Source organism: Cupressus sempervirens, chromosome 11 (genome assembly GCF_028749045.1).
Source record: "Cupressus sempervirens isolate cs-2001-9-10 chromosome 11, ASM2874904v1, whole genome shotgun sequence".
In the NCBI taxonomy this organism is placed as follows: Eukaryota; Viridiplantae; Streptophyta; class Pinopsida; order Cupressales; family Cupressaceae; genus Cupressus; species Cupressus sempervirens.
Window position 1 is genome coordinate 402,114,504 of NC_143128.1, and position 18,549 is coordinate 402,133,052.

Consider the following 18,549-nt stretch of genomic DNA (forward strand, 5'->3'; position numbering starts at 1 on the left):
TTAAAATAATATGATGAATAGGCACGAGACGTCTCTTTTTCAAGAGACATGAAAATTTGGTTATATATAAATATGGAATATCAAAAAGAAAAAACAAAAAGATATACTTGACAAAGCGTTTGAAGAAGAAATATTTCATTTTTACTTGTGAGGAGGAATAAGGAGTGAAAAGATGATTTTTTAGTGTAAATTTATATATTATATTTTAATGATAAATAAAAACCTTTATTGTTTATTATTTATTTAGAAGGCATGGAGATTTAATTTGTAGTTGATTCGTCCTTTATAATATCTTTAAATTCTATAAACAATTTAAATATTAGAGAAGTGGACATAGACACATCATCTCAAATGTGATCATCATAGATATATTGAAATATCGAATTGTTTCCATATGTGTGTCTTGTTTGTCTCCCTATAGTAGGAGTTAAAGTTCAATCTGGACTAATTTAATATTGCATATATATTTGATCTATCGCATCTTGATTATTAAATTGTTGACAATATAAGTGCGTAGAACTTTATAAAGTTGTATGTGAAAATCTTCATTATAGTTGACTCTGTTGCCCAAATAAGAAAACGTATTGGTTGTAATGTCCCCGTTTTGGAAGTAATTTGATTTAATTAATTTAATTAATTAAGTTGTCCAAAATAATGAATATTTTACGAGGATGACCAATTAATTATTTTAATTAAATAAATAAGTGGTATTAAGTTAATTATTTATAAAGTTATCAAATAAATAAATATTAAAAGGTAACTTTATATTTAATTAATTTAATAAAGTGACTTAAATAAAATAAAATATCATAAAGTCAATAAAAATAAAATAATTTCTGGAAGTTTCTAGATTTTGGGCCAACCTCTTGAGGAAAAAGTATAAATAGACATCATGGACCTCATTCTCATCATCCGTGTCTGCAATTGAGATTCTGCAAGTGATGTGAGAGTTGTTAGTATGGACACATCTGAGGACACTTTTGAGGATGCTGTGAGTTGCATTGGTGACGATGCCCCCTGTATGATATTGAGTGATGACTGTGAGGAGAGTTTGAGCTCTGACAGTTTTGATATTTATGATAGTAGTCGCAGTATGGGTTCGATACAAGAGACAGTGTTATATTCCTGTGCTGAGGATGTGAGCATGGAGATTTCTAGTGACGACACTCAGGATGGGAGTGTTATAGATGTTTTGTCTGATGACACTCCATGCTACAGTATAGCTTATCCACAGGTCGACGTCGAGCTGTGTACGTGGTCAGAGTCGGTAGAGGAGATGTAGTTAGAGGCTATATACACTAGCATTCCAAATTCATCCGTTGCTGTGCGTGAGGATGATGAGTGCTATAGTGTATTTGGATTTTTATTTCTGACTTTGGGCATAGATTTAGCGTCGACAGTTGGTGGAGATGGGTTCCTTGATTCAATGTTGCCATAACCCATAGATGAGGATGAGGTAGAGTCTGAGTGGCAGGGGTTTGTTTCAGCCAGGGCTACCTTGTTAGTTGAGGGAATTACTTTGTCAGTGACCCCTGATGATATTTGTGAGGATCTGGACTCTCAGTTAGTTGCAAAGGATGAGGGAGCTAGAGATTGTGATGATGAGATAGCTTTAGCAGTAGCTTCTTCGGAGTTAGATGAGGATGAGTTCGATGCTTGCATTCAGAGTGTGGAGGTGTACTCAGAGGTAAGCACACTGAGTGTTGGTGATCTTGAGGGGAGTTTGTGTGATTCAACTTTCTCTCATAGTGTGGACAACGTATTTGAGACGGTTCACAGGAGGCCCGTAGTGCAGAGTCACCATGTGAACAACCAGTTGAGAGTTGGCGAGAGAGATATCATTACTGCTCTTGAGCATTTTGATACTGCTCATCGGTTGTTGGTCGTTACTGTTTGGGGTGCTTCTATGACAGATGAGTCCAGTGGTGGTTACCTTTCTTTGGCAGAGGTTCATGCCTTGCGTGAAGCTGTCATGGTTTTGAGATAGGATTACTTACGATTGGTAGCCGACCGTGATCACCTGGTTGAGTGGGGGAGTACAGCGTATGAGGCACTCTTGGATCGTGAGGAGGAGGTGAGTGAACTTACCTAGGAGCTCACAATGACTACTGAGGCTTTGGAGGACACACAGCGAGATCTACAGGAGTCGCAGTTTCAGTTAGAGGAGGTGACCGCAGAGTTGGAGCATTTGCGGTCTACACCAGCTCTAGACCCAGTTCATTTGTATAATGAGGCGGTTGGTGGTGAGTACGCTCTTGCAGTTGTTATTGAGGAACATGTTGTTGGGGCTGACACATGTTTAGGATTTGGGCGTACCTGGTCCTGATGAGTTTGTGATACCAGTGGAGTCGAGTCTCTAGATTGATTCTTCTCACACAATGATAGTGTGGTATAGTTGGCCGTGCCACCTTTACAGAGGGATCAGTTGTGGTGTGTGAAGGAGCATGTTGATGCTTCCTCATATAATTTTTACTGCACTGAACCATTCATGGAGTATTTGATGGATAGTGCAGGTGTTCGTCTAGACTCACATAAAGTGTTAGAAGGTGTTCTCATCCGAGGTAGTAGTGCTATTCGTAGATTGGTTGGGGAGATTATAGTGATCCTTTCTACTATGCTACCTCACAGGGATTTTGAGGTGGGGTTTGTTGAGCGGATTGCACAGGGTCCTATCCAGCCTACAACCACTCAGAGTCAGAGATTGGAGCCATCTGCTGATTCCTAGTTCAGTGATGGTGAGCCAGTAGTGGAGTTTGGGGGTTCTTACCGGCATTATATGGTGGGGTATGCTCATCATTTTTCTTTTGACCCAGAGATAGAAAATTTGATTTCACGCAGGTGTAGATCGGCTCCAATTTCTTACAATCCATTATGGGATATGGATTGGCACCATCTTTTGCAGATAGAATTGGCAGTTGCAAGTTAAACAGCGTGCAATATCGACACACCTAGGACAGTATATCAGAGATTGGATTTGGTGGCAGTGACTCAGGTACCTATGGCTGTTGTCATATCCACAGTGCAGTTGGGTGCGAATGTCAGTTAGACAGGGACTTGAGTTTTGACAGAGTCGATGTTTCAGTTGGCTTGAGTTCTGCAAAGTGGTTTCTTCTATCGGCATCTACAGTTGGTCTTCAAATGATTTTGTCAGTGATGTCAATTGTTTGGGTGTTGAGTGCAGTTTCTCAGTTGCTGATTTTTGTACTGTTGATGTTGATGTTTTCTTCACAGGAGCTATTTGGTGATTATTGGGACATTACAGAAGTCTTCACTTGGGATCTAGGTGGAGGAGAATGGTACTTGTTGCTGAGATTGCTTGGGGACAAGCAATTTCAGGAGGGGCAGACTGTAATGTCCCGGTTTTGGAAGTAATGTGATTTAATTAATTTTATTTATTAAGTTGTCCAAAATAATGAATATTTTACGAGGATGACTAATTAATTATTTTAATTAAATAAATAAGTGGTATTAAGTTAATTATTTATAAAGTTAGCAAATAAATAAATATTAAAAGATAAGTTTATATTTAATTAATTTAATAAAGTGACTTAAATAAAATAATATATCACAAAGTCACTTAATAAAAATACAATAATTTTTGGAAGCTTCTAGATTTTGGGCCAACCTCTTGAGGAAAAAGTATAAATAGACATCATGGGCCTCATTCTCATCATTTAGGAATTGATGATTGTTTGATGTGATTATTTGGTGGAGAAGCTAGTTAGGCTTTCAACCATTGGAGGATCTTTGGGGATGAAAACCCTCATTGGTTACACAATTTTGAGGTTGTGAAATACCAGCAGGATTATTGCTGATTGTGGGCTTTACTTAAGAAGTCCAATCTTGTGCTTCACGGTGGAGATTATTTGAGTACAATAGTTGATGTATTATTGTATTTGCAACAGCTGATGTATTGTTGCGTTTGATGGAGAAGTTACTTCAGCAACTGATGTATTGCTGAGATTGATTATGTTATTGAGCAGGATCATTATAGACCTTCATAATCTGCTGTCATGGAGGTTGATCGGCCTATGTGAGTCTCATGTTTTTGCTCATACCTTTCGATTGAGGAGGCAAATCATTCTAGGTATTGTTGCATTCAATTCCTATTGGTGAGACAATTGTTTTATTGGCAAATTGGAAGGCGTTTGGTGCTACAATTAATTATCTAAACTTTTGCCAGGCAAGAATAGGGGCAGCAGCTTGAGCATTTCAATTTGAGCTTGGAAGGTGCCTATCACATTGGATTTTTATTGTTTCTTCATCAACAACATTTGGCGTCATCATTACCGGGTTCTTCTTGCATTCACTTAGTAGTTTGCATTGTCATAAGTGAATACATAGAAAATCAAATTTGGCACTAATGTCAAACAATTGTAAGCCAAGAGTCTTGACCAATTCATAGCATCATTGTAGTAGACATTTTATTGCAAAGAAGGGGATATAAGTTGTTGGTCAACTACTATTGTAATTGAATATGTTATTGCCATTCATGATCAACTTGTTAGTTTGCATGCCAATTGTTTGTCAAAATGTCAATTGGCTGTAGGTTCTCTTTTTTGGCATAAATAATGTTATAATTATGCATACCAACTATTTGTTAAAATACCACTTGACTGTAAGTGCATAAATGTCATCTTAGGTTGCATCCAAAGTGTTTGTCATAATTACTAGTTGCTGTAGCTGCATATTGCAAGTAGTTTCAGTCACATATATGCATTGAATATTGTCAAAATAAGTTGCATATTAATGTTAGGTCATTGTTTAGTCAATTTAGAGTCAGTTGTAAACATTCTCATTGATGCTAATTGAAGAAAAGAGTCATTAAAGCAAACTGAAATGTTATATGAGTCATATGACCCTTGTATGTGAAGTGTTTGACGAAATTCTTTGAGCCTTCAATCAGCATTTTAAGGTCAGATTTGAGCAGGGTCATTACACTGGTGTTTTGAATCATTGAAGTATTATTATTGGGTCTATATTTGAATTTACAAAATCTATATCTTCTTAGCATCAAACTAATTATTAAGCACCATATACAAAACATTCAATTATTTCAAGCAAGCATTCAATTTCATTTTGATTGAGTTCGAGGACCTTGCTAACCGGAGAACTCACAAGGCTTAAATTTGCTATAGAAAAAGTTTGAACCAAGCAGTAAAGTGCAAAGGAATCAAGGTGATTCTCATTCGTTGGCCAGAACTGATTGTGGAATCTTGTTGGAGAATTGGCAAGCTCTTAGATTTCCAATCTGTGGTTTTGGGAACCAACAGGGTTGCTGTTGAAGTTGACCTCAGAATTATTGCATACCTCGATCTATGAGGCACTAAGGAGAAATGAGCTCATTATCATCAATTCTGATAGGATGCACTTCATCGACATTGGTGGTGGCCCTTGCTTTGTAGGATTAGATGATTATTTAGGGATGCCATCTAAATGGATTTGTATTTAATGCTGAATGCATTGCATACATCCCTGTGATCAAATTGACTTGTAGAAGATTTCAGCATCACAGTTTCACTTCCACGTACAAGTCTCCATCAATTTCTGTATGATTGTGCTGATTGTGGTCTGCCATTATTTGTTTTTGCAGGTGCCCTCGTTTTAATGGGGTCTCTCTAATTATTAGAATGCTTGAAATTAGGACAAGTTTTCATAGAATATTTATTTGATTCTTTACACATGAAGGATGTGACAAACATATCTAGTAAAAATCCACATTGTACTTATTCATTGAATTGATAATGGATGTTCTCGTGTTCATAATTTTCCTCTCTTGTCTTGCAGGGTGCTTTTGAGCTAGGGTGTACTGTTTGTCCAATTGCAATAAAATACAACAAGATCTTTGTTGATGCATTCTGGAACAGTAAGAAGTATGTTGCCACATATGATGATATCTAGTCACAGGAACAACTCAAGTTTGCTTAGTCGCTTACACTGGTTAATGTAGTTTGTAATAAATGCATGCAAAATACTGTAGAACATTTACTGTTACCTCTTTTTTGAATTTGCTGTTGAAATGCTATCTTGTATCACAGAAAGAAATAATAATGTTCATGTTCAGTGCCTTCTTGTTTTACCTGATCAGTGATGCCCACCATCATGAGTCTCACATAAAAATCATAAAATTTGTTTGATAAATAATGCTAATTTACTAAGTTGATGTTTAGGGTATAGGTACCACTGTACTAGAACCTAGTCCACAAGTAAATGGAACCTTGACAATGTAGATATAAGATGCTACCCCTGTTTGCCATAGTTGCACTTTGCCTATCCATTTCCAAAAGAGTTACTGTTCAGGCATTATGTCAACCACTTTACTTCATTACCGATTGTTCTCTATATTATGCTTTCCATACCATGAATATTCAAGATACAGTTTCACAAGTACGTGACAAATATTAGGCTTGATTTGCAGAATCATTAGTGTTTTAGTTTTAATATTTTCATGTCTCACTGACTTGGTAATCTACAAATGAAAATAAACCACAGAACAGATGCAAAGATGAATGAAATTTGATGCTTATTTTCCAGTACCAAAAACATTCATTGCAGTCAAGATAAGGATAAATTTATTCACGTCCAACTAATAACTTCAAACAGGTCATTGGGACAAATGACGGTGCAGCCATGTAATGTCCCCATTTTTCCTGTGATCACTCAGTTGCACAGTTTTGCCTGCTAGTCATCTCTGCAGGCAATTACAGAGGCTAGGGGATGATTCTCTTACCAAGTGGAGTATATATTTAGTCACGTTTTGGCCTTGGTGAGCTTAAGTTACATCTATAATTAGAAAAATTATAAAGTAACTTTATTAAAAAGGGGATTAATAAAAGTTAATGATGAACTATAAAATACCCCCTTGGAACATATCCCTAGAAGTTACAACTTAAATGTTATAACATAAACGTGGCCACTTTAATGAGGAATTAGACATTCAATGAGTCAATGTAATGAGACCTGCTGGCTCCCTCTGAATCTATGCTGTAATTTTTTTTTGGTATTTTGGAAGTTTGATTTTTTGGGTTTTTTAAAAGTATACAACGATGGTTGGAAATGCAAGGAAATAATTGGAATTCAACACCAACAACACCAACTTTATTTGTGATAATTCACTTTGCAAATATTTACAAACACCAAACTAAATGCAAAAACTTATCAAGTTAGGGAACCTGCCAAATGAAGCTCTTCAATGTGGAGCCTTTGATGATGCTTGAAATCACAAATGCAATCTCCCTCTGGTCAAACGTTGCCACCACAACCCAAATCATAGCCCATGAAACACTGCTTAGGAATAGAGCGCAGCTTGGAGAATTCCTAACGCTGTAATGAGACCTGCTGGCTCCCTCTGAATCTATGCTGTAATTTTTTTTTGGTATTTTGGAAGTTTGATTTTTTGGGTTTTTTAAAAGTATACAACGATGGTTGGAAATGCAAGGAAATAATTGGAATTCAACACCAACAACACCAACTTTATTTGCGATAATTCACTTTGCAAATATTTACAAACACCAAACTAAATGCAGAAACTTATCAAGTTAGGGAACCTGCCAAATGAAGCTCTTCAATGTGGAGCCTTTGATGATGCTTGAGATCACAAATGCAATCTCCCTCTGGTCAAACGTTGCCACCACAACCCAAATCATAGCCCATGAAACACTGCTTAGGAATAGAGCGCAGCTTGGAGAATTCCTAACGCTGCTACGGAATATATGATCACAGCCTCTTCAATTTGCCTGTAATAACTCCTAACACCACTTTTGATATAAAACCAAGGGTCTCCAATGATAGCCGCTTGATTTCCTAACACCGGACAGCTATTAATATCAAATTCTTTGCAGAAAAAAAATCCAACATGTTGTCCTCAATTTTGGCTTCGCAAAATTGAGGCAACTCTAAGCAATTTTCTTATGGATTCATAGGTGCAGCCTCTAAGTTTTTATGCATTGATAAAGTATCATGAAGACAATTCGTTATCCCTGAATCGTACTTTATGTGATTCTATCTTGCATTTCTTTTGAAGGTTTCCGTTGAGTTGAATCCCAAATTGTTTTTTAGTAAGTTTTTCTTCTTTGACTGTAAATGCTTGATTTTTGACAATCTTTCATGTCCTTTCTTTGTTTTTCTTTATGTTGCAATTAGTCTTTGGTCTTGTTTCTGCCTTAAGTGAATGGCCCTTGGAATTCCGCTCGATTCGAGCTAACTTAGGTCCGATTTTGAGTAGTCTAGCTCAAGTTATGAGGGGAAAAGTGAGGTTTTTCAAGTCAATTGCATATTTTTATTAAAACTCTATAAAAGTGGGCTTTTTATTGGCAATCGCATGATATAAAATTATATTTAATATCTAAAGTTGAGTTTGATGTCCATTTTAAAATTTCAATTTATTCTGAGTTGATTTGACCGTAGTTTTTAAAATTTTCATGATAATTGATTTATTTAAGTCTATTTTCATGTTACTTAATTAAAAACTATAGTTAAATATTAGATATAAATAGATGAGACAACTTAAATGCATAAAAGTGGAATTTTTATTACTCATTGCATACATCCACATGCAAAATACTTCATGAAGACCCACTACCAACAAATTCTAAGTCCCAACATCTTTAAAGGTGTGCTTTTTAAATGCGATTACATATGTTATTGCATTAGAAGTTCATTTTTAATAATCTAATACATATGCATTTTTAAATCACCATATGTTATTTCTTTAGAAGTTCAGTTTTAATAATCTAATACATATGCATTTTTAAATCACCATTTACGTGGACTTTTGAAATGCATTTGCATGTCATTATAACATGTAGATGCAAATCTAAAATGAGTTCTTCACTTACATCAAACTAAAGTGGTGAGTTTGGACCCAAATGCATATGTAGTCGATTAAAAACAACTTGTTTCGACAAACTTAATGCAAAGTGATAATTTTGGGGCCCATTACAAACTTGTTTGAAAAGTCCAAAATACAAGTCCATTAAAGGTGGCAATTTTTAGAGCTATTTCATGTATTTCAAATGCATGTAAAGAGCCTCAAATTCCTTGTTTTTAATGACTTGACCTCTTTGTCAAAGCTGGTGGCGATTTTTCAAGGGATTGCATGTATTTCAAAATGTGAACAGGCTCCTAAAAAGTGCATTTTACACTAGCTAAAGCCCATATTTTCAAGGTGGCAATTTTTAGCAAGAATACATGAATTTATAATGATGAAATGACCCCCGAAAAGTGTGTTTTGAACTAGCAAATTCCCTAAAAAAAAAAGTGGCGATTTTTTGCATGGTTGCATGTGTTATCTATAATGCAAATGCCTCTCCAAAAGGTGTTTTGAAGGCTGCATTTTATCTCAAGGAGCTGGTAGTGATTTTGGAGAGTGTTGCTAGACTTTCAGTCCATTCCTTTTGAGCTTCTAGCTTGATGTGTTTTCATTACAATTATGTTCAGTTTCTTGTTAAGGTAGTCCCTAGGTGGCTCTCTTCTCATCAAGCATCCTAAGGCTTTCCCTATGTGCCTTTTTCGGGTTTTCCCTACTCCAGTGCCCCTTATACCTTCGTGCGGGATTCTAGTTGTTCCACTGCATTGAGGTCTTAGGTGATCTAGGTTTAGGTGGGTTGTTGTCCAAGTGTCTTCCTGATGAGAAGAAAGTCCTATTTGTTCTGCATCTTTACCACTACCTCATGTAAGCATGTTTCCTATGGATTCCGACCTGTTCCCTCGGCTATCTGTCTTTGGCGAGCTTCATTAAGCAAGAATCCGAAGAACAAAGTAACAATGACATTGACATATATCTGTCCAGTCGATTCATGATAAAAAACCAAGAGAAGCAAAGATGTAAAGCTAAGAAAACTCTCAAATCGAAGATCCAAAGTCAAAATTCATTTTTGTGCAATGAGACTGAACTTCATGTTGTTAGCTGCTCATTCTGTGGAAGTGAACATTTTTTGATGTGTTTCCGAAGCTAAGATGACCCATGCTCTATTAAGAAGATTTCATGTGTTCAGTGGGACCGGACATAGTGTTATAAAGAAGTGAATCTAGGTCCTTGATATGCATCACTAAATGATGAATCCATGGTTTGTTTCAAGGATATATAAGGAGAAGTGACGAAGGTAAAGGAAAATCTTTCAAAAGGCTTCTCTTTTTGGAAAGCGGAGGTCTCGATGGTGCTTTTCCATCTAATAGGAGCATTGAGGGCTTCCTTTCTGGAGGACGAGGAAATCAATTCTAAGAAATACATACGAGGATATTTTGCGGAGATGCTAGAAAGATGCTTTTGGTGAAGTTAGTTGCAAGCCTTCGCCCCCGATACAAAGGAAATCAAGTATTCGTGATCGCGGCAGAGAATCCATTCCGTGGCTTCCCCAAAATTAAGTTGTTAAATTTAGAAAGAAAGCCCTTATGTGAAAAGATAGAAATGAAATGCCCAAGGTGCTAAAGGAGTATTGCTTGTGCTGTGATCCCAAATCAGAGGAAAAGGCAAGATTGCGCAAAGATAGGTCTAAGATCTCCTTCCCGGCACATAGGAAGTTGTGATGAGAACCTTTGTTCTAGATTTTGAAGTAAAGAAGGGAGTTTCCATTAGGCCAAATTCAATTGATTCAGTAAGTGGCTAATCTCACTACTATTAGAGGTTTAAAGTGAATGATATGATTGTCGGATGTATGAATCTTCATATGGGTGGAAATGGAAAGTATTAAATAGCCGTAACCATCAAATTTATTACAAATCCGACCGTTACGATCTTTAGTTGAGATTTATTTCATTTGTGTGGCGCCAACGTTCAGATCCCCGCATCTATATGATCGTATTTTTCCCAAGCATAGTTATTGAAATATCGCAAATCAGATATTTACTCAAGTTTTCGCAAAAATATGTCTAGAACTAAACATATGCATAAGTATTACAAAATACAATAAACCAACATAATCTCCAACAGATATTAAGTCGTTCCTCCTCAAATAACATTGAAAATACCAGCCTATGAAAGTACATTCATACGAATAGAATTAAACCAGTAAACTCACATTACATTCCTTCAAACACGTTATTGCATTATACAACAACAATACAATAACCAACATCCAATCCTAAATACAGCTTAACAGTCAGATTTTAAAACTTAAGAAAAGAACTTGTATGCACATGCGAGACACCTAATGTGACGTCTCCCAGGATAATGGGTTTGCATCCATTGTCTGCCAGCACAAGGGGCTACGTCCTCATACTAGCTGAAAGCTAAAGCTTTCTGAATAACTCTCACAAGAGAGAAAAATGAAACTGAATCATAAATCAAGCATACCCAGGAATGAGCCTCATTCCACTTTTAATACACAAACTAAGACTCTTCGACTCCTCTTTGACTTTTGTCCTATTCCCTTGTGACTCTTCAACTTCCCTTTGGCATTTCATCTTATTCCTTGAGCTTTTTCTCTCTTTATAACATTAAATTGACCTTTTAATAATTTGAGTCTACGCTCTTGTAGTCAATTTTTAACATTATGTATAAGAAGACGTCAATATTTCTAATGTCTCAAAAAGGGGACATTACAAATCTCCCCTCCTTAAAATTGCTTGTCCTCAAGCAATCAGTACCAAGATCCCATACAAGTCTGCAGGTAGCTCTACAGCTCAAACAGAAAACAAATCTAACCATACTGCGAAATAAGGTGCACCTCTGTAATCCTTCTATCAACTGGATCCCTGGATCCCATATAACTCTATGAAAAACCATTGCACCTGTAAACTGTACAACTCTGATCATCACTGCATCGAATCTCAAACTGAGTAGAGCTGTAACCAAATCCTCAATAAGCCATAGATATATGTTATCAACACCTGGATCCCAAACCCTGTTGTCATAACAAGCCAATGTGATAAGGTAGAAATGTATCCATGAACTATGCATAACCCTGTAGATGGTGACAACCCGACCTAAATAGATGACGTAATCAACAAGCCACTCAAAATTTGAAGCTAACACCCTGGCCGCAACAAATACCATACTTCATCTTCAATCTGGAGAACCTCGGAATACATAAGTACTATGAATAAGAATGAAGCTGAAAGAGCATTCCCTATGATCAATGCATAATTCTCCTCAATACTACGCCAAAAACTATCGAAAGGCTGATGTATATAATCCAACCAACCCCTGCATGGTGTGAAATCAGGAACCCTATATGGACTGATCCAAAGATACACAACCGTAGTCAAATCACCACTCCCATCTTGCGACCAAGAGGAACTCTCTCCTCTATCTTAAAAAGTGGGTTATCGGAAATCCGAACAGCATCTATCTCAAATAGAGGGTTGTCTATAAGCTGAATGTGTTCTGAAGTTTTGGAACTTGATTGCTTGGGATAACTATCCAAAGCATACGTCTGCTGAATGCTATCAAGTTCATCAATTACCTCTAGGAAAAATTCCTGCCTCTCTTTATCCTCCTATTCTTGAGTGTGATTTGTGATCCTAATCTGATTTTCTGATTCCTGAAGGAAAATTTGAGCATCATTTAATGCCTCCTGGGTTTCCTTAAGCTCCCTATTGAGCTCCTTAATCTCATTCCTTTCTTTATTCAGCTTATCTACATGTGTTTCAGCAACCTTATGAAGGTTATCCCTATCGGAAAGCAAATACAAATATTCTGATTTCATAGTTTCAAGAGCTGTTTTGATCACTTGCAGATCAGAAACAAGCCATTCTTCTTCCACTCCCCTTTGAACCTTCCTGTAGAGATCCTCAACCATGTTGTGAGTGCTATCATAATGTACCAAAGATGCCACAACCATTTCTTTGTTAACCTTCAGCTGGTAATGCATGCATTTCATTATCATGTTTATACAGCTCATCGTCCTGTAGTGTCATCTTGGATTGTTCCTCTGAATTCTTGTCATGCGTAGGAAATATATGGTTCATCACACAAAAACCCCAACTTGCTATTACCTCGTGTGCAACCGACCTCATACACCTGCTTGTTAAAGCTAATCTCCAAGTCACCTCTTTTGCGTGATCACCAGAAGGGTGCAAATCAATGGGGGTTGATTGCTCTTCTTTACAAGGTCCTCAGTTAGATGATTTTGATCTATTGTAAATTCTTCATACATAGTTTTGCATTGGTCTTTTGCAAGGGGATCTTGAGCTACTTCCAAATACTTTCTTTTTACCATATCCGTCTTATTTTGCTTCTCTCCATGAAGCTCCAAGTAATTGTTGAATGATAAGTTATTCTGAACTCGGTTAAGAAGCTTTTTATATTCTCTGTAAATGTTGAGAATTTCTGCTCTTATATAAGAATTTCCACTTCTATAGGCCAGCTTGTCATTAGCATGTTGTGGATGTCCATGTTTATCATAAATCTTCCTTTCATATTTACTGATTTTCCTTACTTTTCCCATGGCATAGTTATCCCTCCTATCCCCTATATCTTGATCAGTTGATCTCAGATCCTGTTGATGAGATAGGATAAGTTTTGATTAATCAAAATTTGCTACTGGGTGTTGGGGCATGATGAGTCAATTTCCGTTGGGCCTGATAAGGTAGGAAGTTTTATCTGTTCAAATTCATAGTTTTCAAGTATCTCCTGCTTTCGAGATTTTAGCTATTCAAGTTGTGTCTCCTTCGCAGTAATTTTTTGCTTCTGTTTCACAGTGTTTGCTATAACATTACTAGCTTGCTTTTTCAGTTCCTGTATAACACTTTTGCACTCATCTGCCTTTGATTTCAGCTCCTCAGCTTCTTTTTTCATTTCATCAAGTTCCTGTCCAAATTCGTTCATTGATGATTTTACTTTTGCTTCCTTATTTCCTACCCTTTTTAGTTCCCCTTGGAATTTACTTAGGTTGTCAATTTTCAATTGGAGCTCCAATGTCTTGTCTCTGCTCATACTCCAGCTGATACTACAGTTTTGCCATCTGATTGCGCGACTCAAGCTATCGTGTAGATATTTCTTGTGCTTTGAGAATGAATGCGTGAGGTAGACTCTGAACTCGATGTGTTTTCCTTGGAGACCTTGATATTTCAACCAATTTCTCGAATCCATGTCTAACTTCAAGCAAGTTAGTAGTTGCCCCTGACATCTTGCTGATTTGAGCAATATTGTTCTTAGATTTCCGTGTACATGCTGTAATTGCAAATTCTGGTATGACAACTTCAAGTTTTAGTAACTACACCACTTTTCTAATTGCACTAAAGCTGCTTCATGAACAGTTCTTTCCTTATTTTCAATACCCTTGCTCCCCTATCTGCATCCTATAGGTGGTGATGGTGATGAAGCCTCCGCAGAGTTGTCTCGAGGGGAAAACAATCACGTCCCTTTCAAAGCCAAACAAAAACATCACCTATCACGACTCGCCATTGTAACTGTCAATCCAAATTCCAATTACTCGCTGTTGTGATGCCGGAAGAATGCCTTACTCGTGAATGTGTGGAACGAAGAGGATTCAAAACTCTTTCTCTAAAAATATTACTGCCGTTACTCAACATATGGTCCCTTTTTACAATCCCGTGAACAATTGGAGCAAACCCATCTTCTATTCCTTTAAAGCTAACAACATTACTACCTTCCACAGTGTCATGTAACAGACCCGCTACAATTGATTCCGAGCAACTTCTACTGGATGTATGATGATGGGCTGCCCACTCCTTTTCTATTCAACATGAGCTTCAAAGGCTAGCTGCAAAGCATCTTCAACCAACTGGAGATGTTTGGATGGTAGATACGAAATAGTTGGTTTGAGACCCTCACATAGCATTTTAATATTGACTGTAATCTCCCTATTCGATAACTTTGAACCAGAGAACTTACGAATTTCATCGATGGTTTGAATAAATCCAAATGCCTTTGTGCTACGTGCTTCGCAACTCCAACGGTGTATTCTACGTGTTAAGAGGTAATGACAATTTCAAAGTTATAGTTCTAGAACTCTTGCAATCTTGTAACACGCTCGTTTTAAAGACATCGCCGTCTTAACTGCTCAAAGGCATTTTTTAAGCAATTTCATAATTCTTTGGACATGTCATTCACCTTCCATATTTTCTGCAGGGGCATTACTCTGATGTGTAACGCTCATCTGTTGCACCAATTTTGGTCGCATCCTCCAATCTCGTATCGATACTACCGAGAACTGTGGCCTAGTCCAGATTATAACAGGACCCTTCTATTTACTCAGAATACGGGCTTTCTTCATTAGTCCTATATGAAATATGCCTTAGCTACTCTGTTAGTAAGCATGACAACGCTTCCAAACTTTCTACTATCTTCCACCAATATAATTTTCTGAAAGTGCTTAATTCTATTCCATAGTGGCGGCCCGAAAAAGAGAGATTGTTTTTGTGATGTATATCTCAGCTATAGTACATGACTATGAGCTAGAATCTTTACGTGGAGCCAAAACTCCTTTCGATTTTTCCAATGACAACCCTTTGCTGAATACAAGTAGCTGTCGTATTCAGTTTTTGAACATGATGATGGTGTAATGTCCTTTGAATATTTGATGGTGTGGAAATTTCAGGTATACCATGCATGTGTTGTCAGGTTTCTGTTAGTGCTCCTAAAATAGTGAGCACGCAAAGCAGCCTGTATACGTGTTGTTGCTTGAGTAGAGTTTCTAACTGCTGTTTAAGGAACCTTTCACAAAAAGAAAATTGATCCCCCATTACCCTACTGCTTTTAGATGCTACTCCTATCTGCAGAAACCACTTAATAGATTTTCGCCCAAAATGGTTGTGAGAAGCCTTTGTGTAATATGCATCAATTGTATCCTCTCTCATTACCAACCCTAGTCAAGAGATGCTTTCCTTCTAATCGTGAGAATGATTCAATTCCAATTTCTAATAGACAAAATGTCTGGTTGCTTTTGACTCTGAGGAATACGTCGTTCTTCTATTATTAAATTGTATCTGATCTTGTCCTCAATGTTTATCTTTCTGTGGGGCTTTGAAAGTTGTAACATATACCGATTTCTTGCTTTAACTCTAGCTCTGTTCACCTGAAAGAAAAGCCTTTGGAAAAATAAAATGGTAATATGTACACTTTTCACTTCCTTTCAATATATCGATCTTAATCTCTACAAAATTTGTGCCTATATCTGAATTAAACTTCATAGGCTGGCAAGAAGACTAGCTTTGATACCACTAAAATATCTCAAATCGGATATTTACTCAATTTTTCCCAAAAATATGTCCAGAACTAAACATATGCAAAAGCATTACAAAATACAATAAACTAACAGAATCACCAATAGATATTAAGTCATTCCTCCTTAAATAACATTCAAAATACCAGAGTATGAAAGTACATTCATATGAATAGAATTAAACCAGTAAACTCACATTACATTCCTTCAAACACATTATTGCATTATACAACAACAATACAATAACCAAAATCCAATCCTAAATATAGCTTAACAGTCAGATTAGTAAACTTAAGAAATGAACCTATATGCACATGCGAGGCACCTGATGCGACATCTCCTAGGACAATGGGTTTGCGTCCATTGTTTGTAGGCACAAGGGGCTATGTCCTCATACTAGCTGAAAATTGAAGCTTTCTAAATAACTCTCGCAAGAGAGAAAACTGAAACTGAATCATAAATCAAGCATACCCAGGAATGAGTCTCTTTCCCCTTTTAATACACAAACTAAGACTGTTTGACTCCTATCTGACTTTCTTCCTATTCCTTGTGACTCTTCAACTTCCCTGTGGCATTTCGTCTTATTCCTCCTTGACCTTTTGCTCTCTTTATAACATTAAATTGACCTTTTAATAAATTGAGTCTATGCTCTCCTAGTCATTTTTATATATAAGAAGACTTCAATATTTCTAATCTCCCAAAAATGGGACATTACAGCTCTCCATTGTTTTAACGGCTATTTATCGAGCAATTTATCCCCTTTATGAAATTGTAAGCTAGTGAAAATCAGAGCGGTAGGATATGATCGTCTGATTGGTTTGGAAAGTGAATTGAAGAGCTTCTCAGATACCTCGTTTAAGTTTTATGATTTAGGCGATTAGCATAGAAGGCTCAACTTTCAGCCAATTGACCCAATAACCTGGAAATTGAAAGAAAGCGGATTAGTTGAAGCTACTGGATTTCTAATGGCCGTGAAAGCGCCAAAAGTGGTAAAAGAATGTATCAAAAGATACAATCCAGAGACAGAGAAAATTTTGCTGCCTCATCAGTCCATTCTGCTGTCTATAAATAAAGCATTGATGCAATTTGCATTTGGCATCCTAGTGAAAGAACAATATTGTGACATCGACTTCTCATCCTCTGCATTGATGTTCAATGAAAAGAAGACTTCGAGAGGAGAAGACATGTAGAGAACTTGGTTCTAGATATCTCACTCCAAAAAGAGTAAGATGCCAAAGACTCTTTTTGGAACTAATTTAAAAAGACAGATTGTGGACATCTTGACATTATTGCTAAGATTGAAAGGAAGGGAGGAAATCTTGGATTTCATCGAACACCACTTCGTCTTGGTACATGCCATAAGTGCTAGTGGATTGCAGATCGATTGGGCTTAGATTATATGTGATGAGCTTGCTTTTTGGCTAAGTTTAACTAAGGCATTCAGGCAGTTCTCTATGTTTTCATTCTTAATATATGCCTTAGTCATACATCACCTCTGGCCGGGTCTTCCCAGTACCGAAAATTATGATGAAAATATGAAGGTGTATGAGTTCTATCCACACCTACAATTGCAGAGGAGCTTTGAAGTTTGTAAAGGTTACCGATGGCTTTACAATGAGGTTGTTCCAGGAATTGGAAGGTTGCCCTGAGCACAGGTTTTCACCTGAGGCTATATCAGCTGTAGGCCAATTCAGATGCTATTTCATCCAATTCCTGTCTTTCTCCTACTTGAGGATCGATGCATTCGATGGTTTTCCCAAAAGGCTTTCCAAGCATCTGGAGGACAAAGTTGTTCTTATTGATCTGTGCAGACAAATATTGAATGTGAACACCTTGTGTTCCAATGTGAAGAAGATAGCCGAGATTTCTTTCCCAATAGTAGTAGGACCTTATTCTTGTGCTTCTAGATCTTATTCCCGAAACCTAGTCAAAAGCTTTGATAGTAAGATTAAACCAACTGATTATAAGGTAATAAGGCCTCAATATGACTCAATGAACTTTGTGAGAGATCATCTGAAGCTTGGATATGCTTACATGCATGTCCCAAACATTGAAGACTATTGGGCCATATGCTATGATGAATACCAAACCAGGGAGAGGTATTGGTTCAGGCTAACACTAGATCAAATTAAATTGTATAATGATATTGTTGATGTTTTTGATCTTGCAGATGATGGTTCCTACATGCACCCGTCAACCTATGAGCAAGTCAAGAAGACTCCCGTTGTGTCAACTCCACATGTAGGTCCTCTTGTTGACACAGTGGAAGTCCTGATGTGTGGAATCATCAAGAGGACGAACAAATGGGTGGAATGGACCAGAGCGAGGAAGAAAAGAATTGGAAGTGCAAGTTCTACTAGTGGAATAGCCTCCGAAACAAATCAATCAATTGCTGCTACTTCAGCATCAGCCGATCCAACAT

At 37.1% G+C, this 18,549-nt stretch overlaps 1 protein-coding gene across 5 annotated transcripts in view; it reads left to right on the top strand.

Moving 5' to 3' along the window:
• The window catches only part of LOC149529872 (glycerol-3-phosphate acyltransferase 9-like), a 245,933-nt gene that overhangs the window by 150,703 nt on the left and 76,681 nt on the right, over positions 1-18,549 (top strand). For all 5 annotated transcript variants that reach the window (XM_089808658.1, XM_089808657.1, XM_089808660.1 and 2 more), the window contains exon 10: positions 5,788-5,873. In XM_089808658.1, the coding sequence (XP_089664784.1) occupies positions 5,788-5,873 (86 nt within the window). The remainder of the gene's footprint in view (positions 1-5,787; positions 5,874-18,549) is intronic.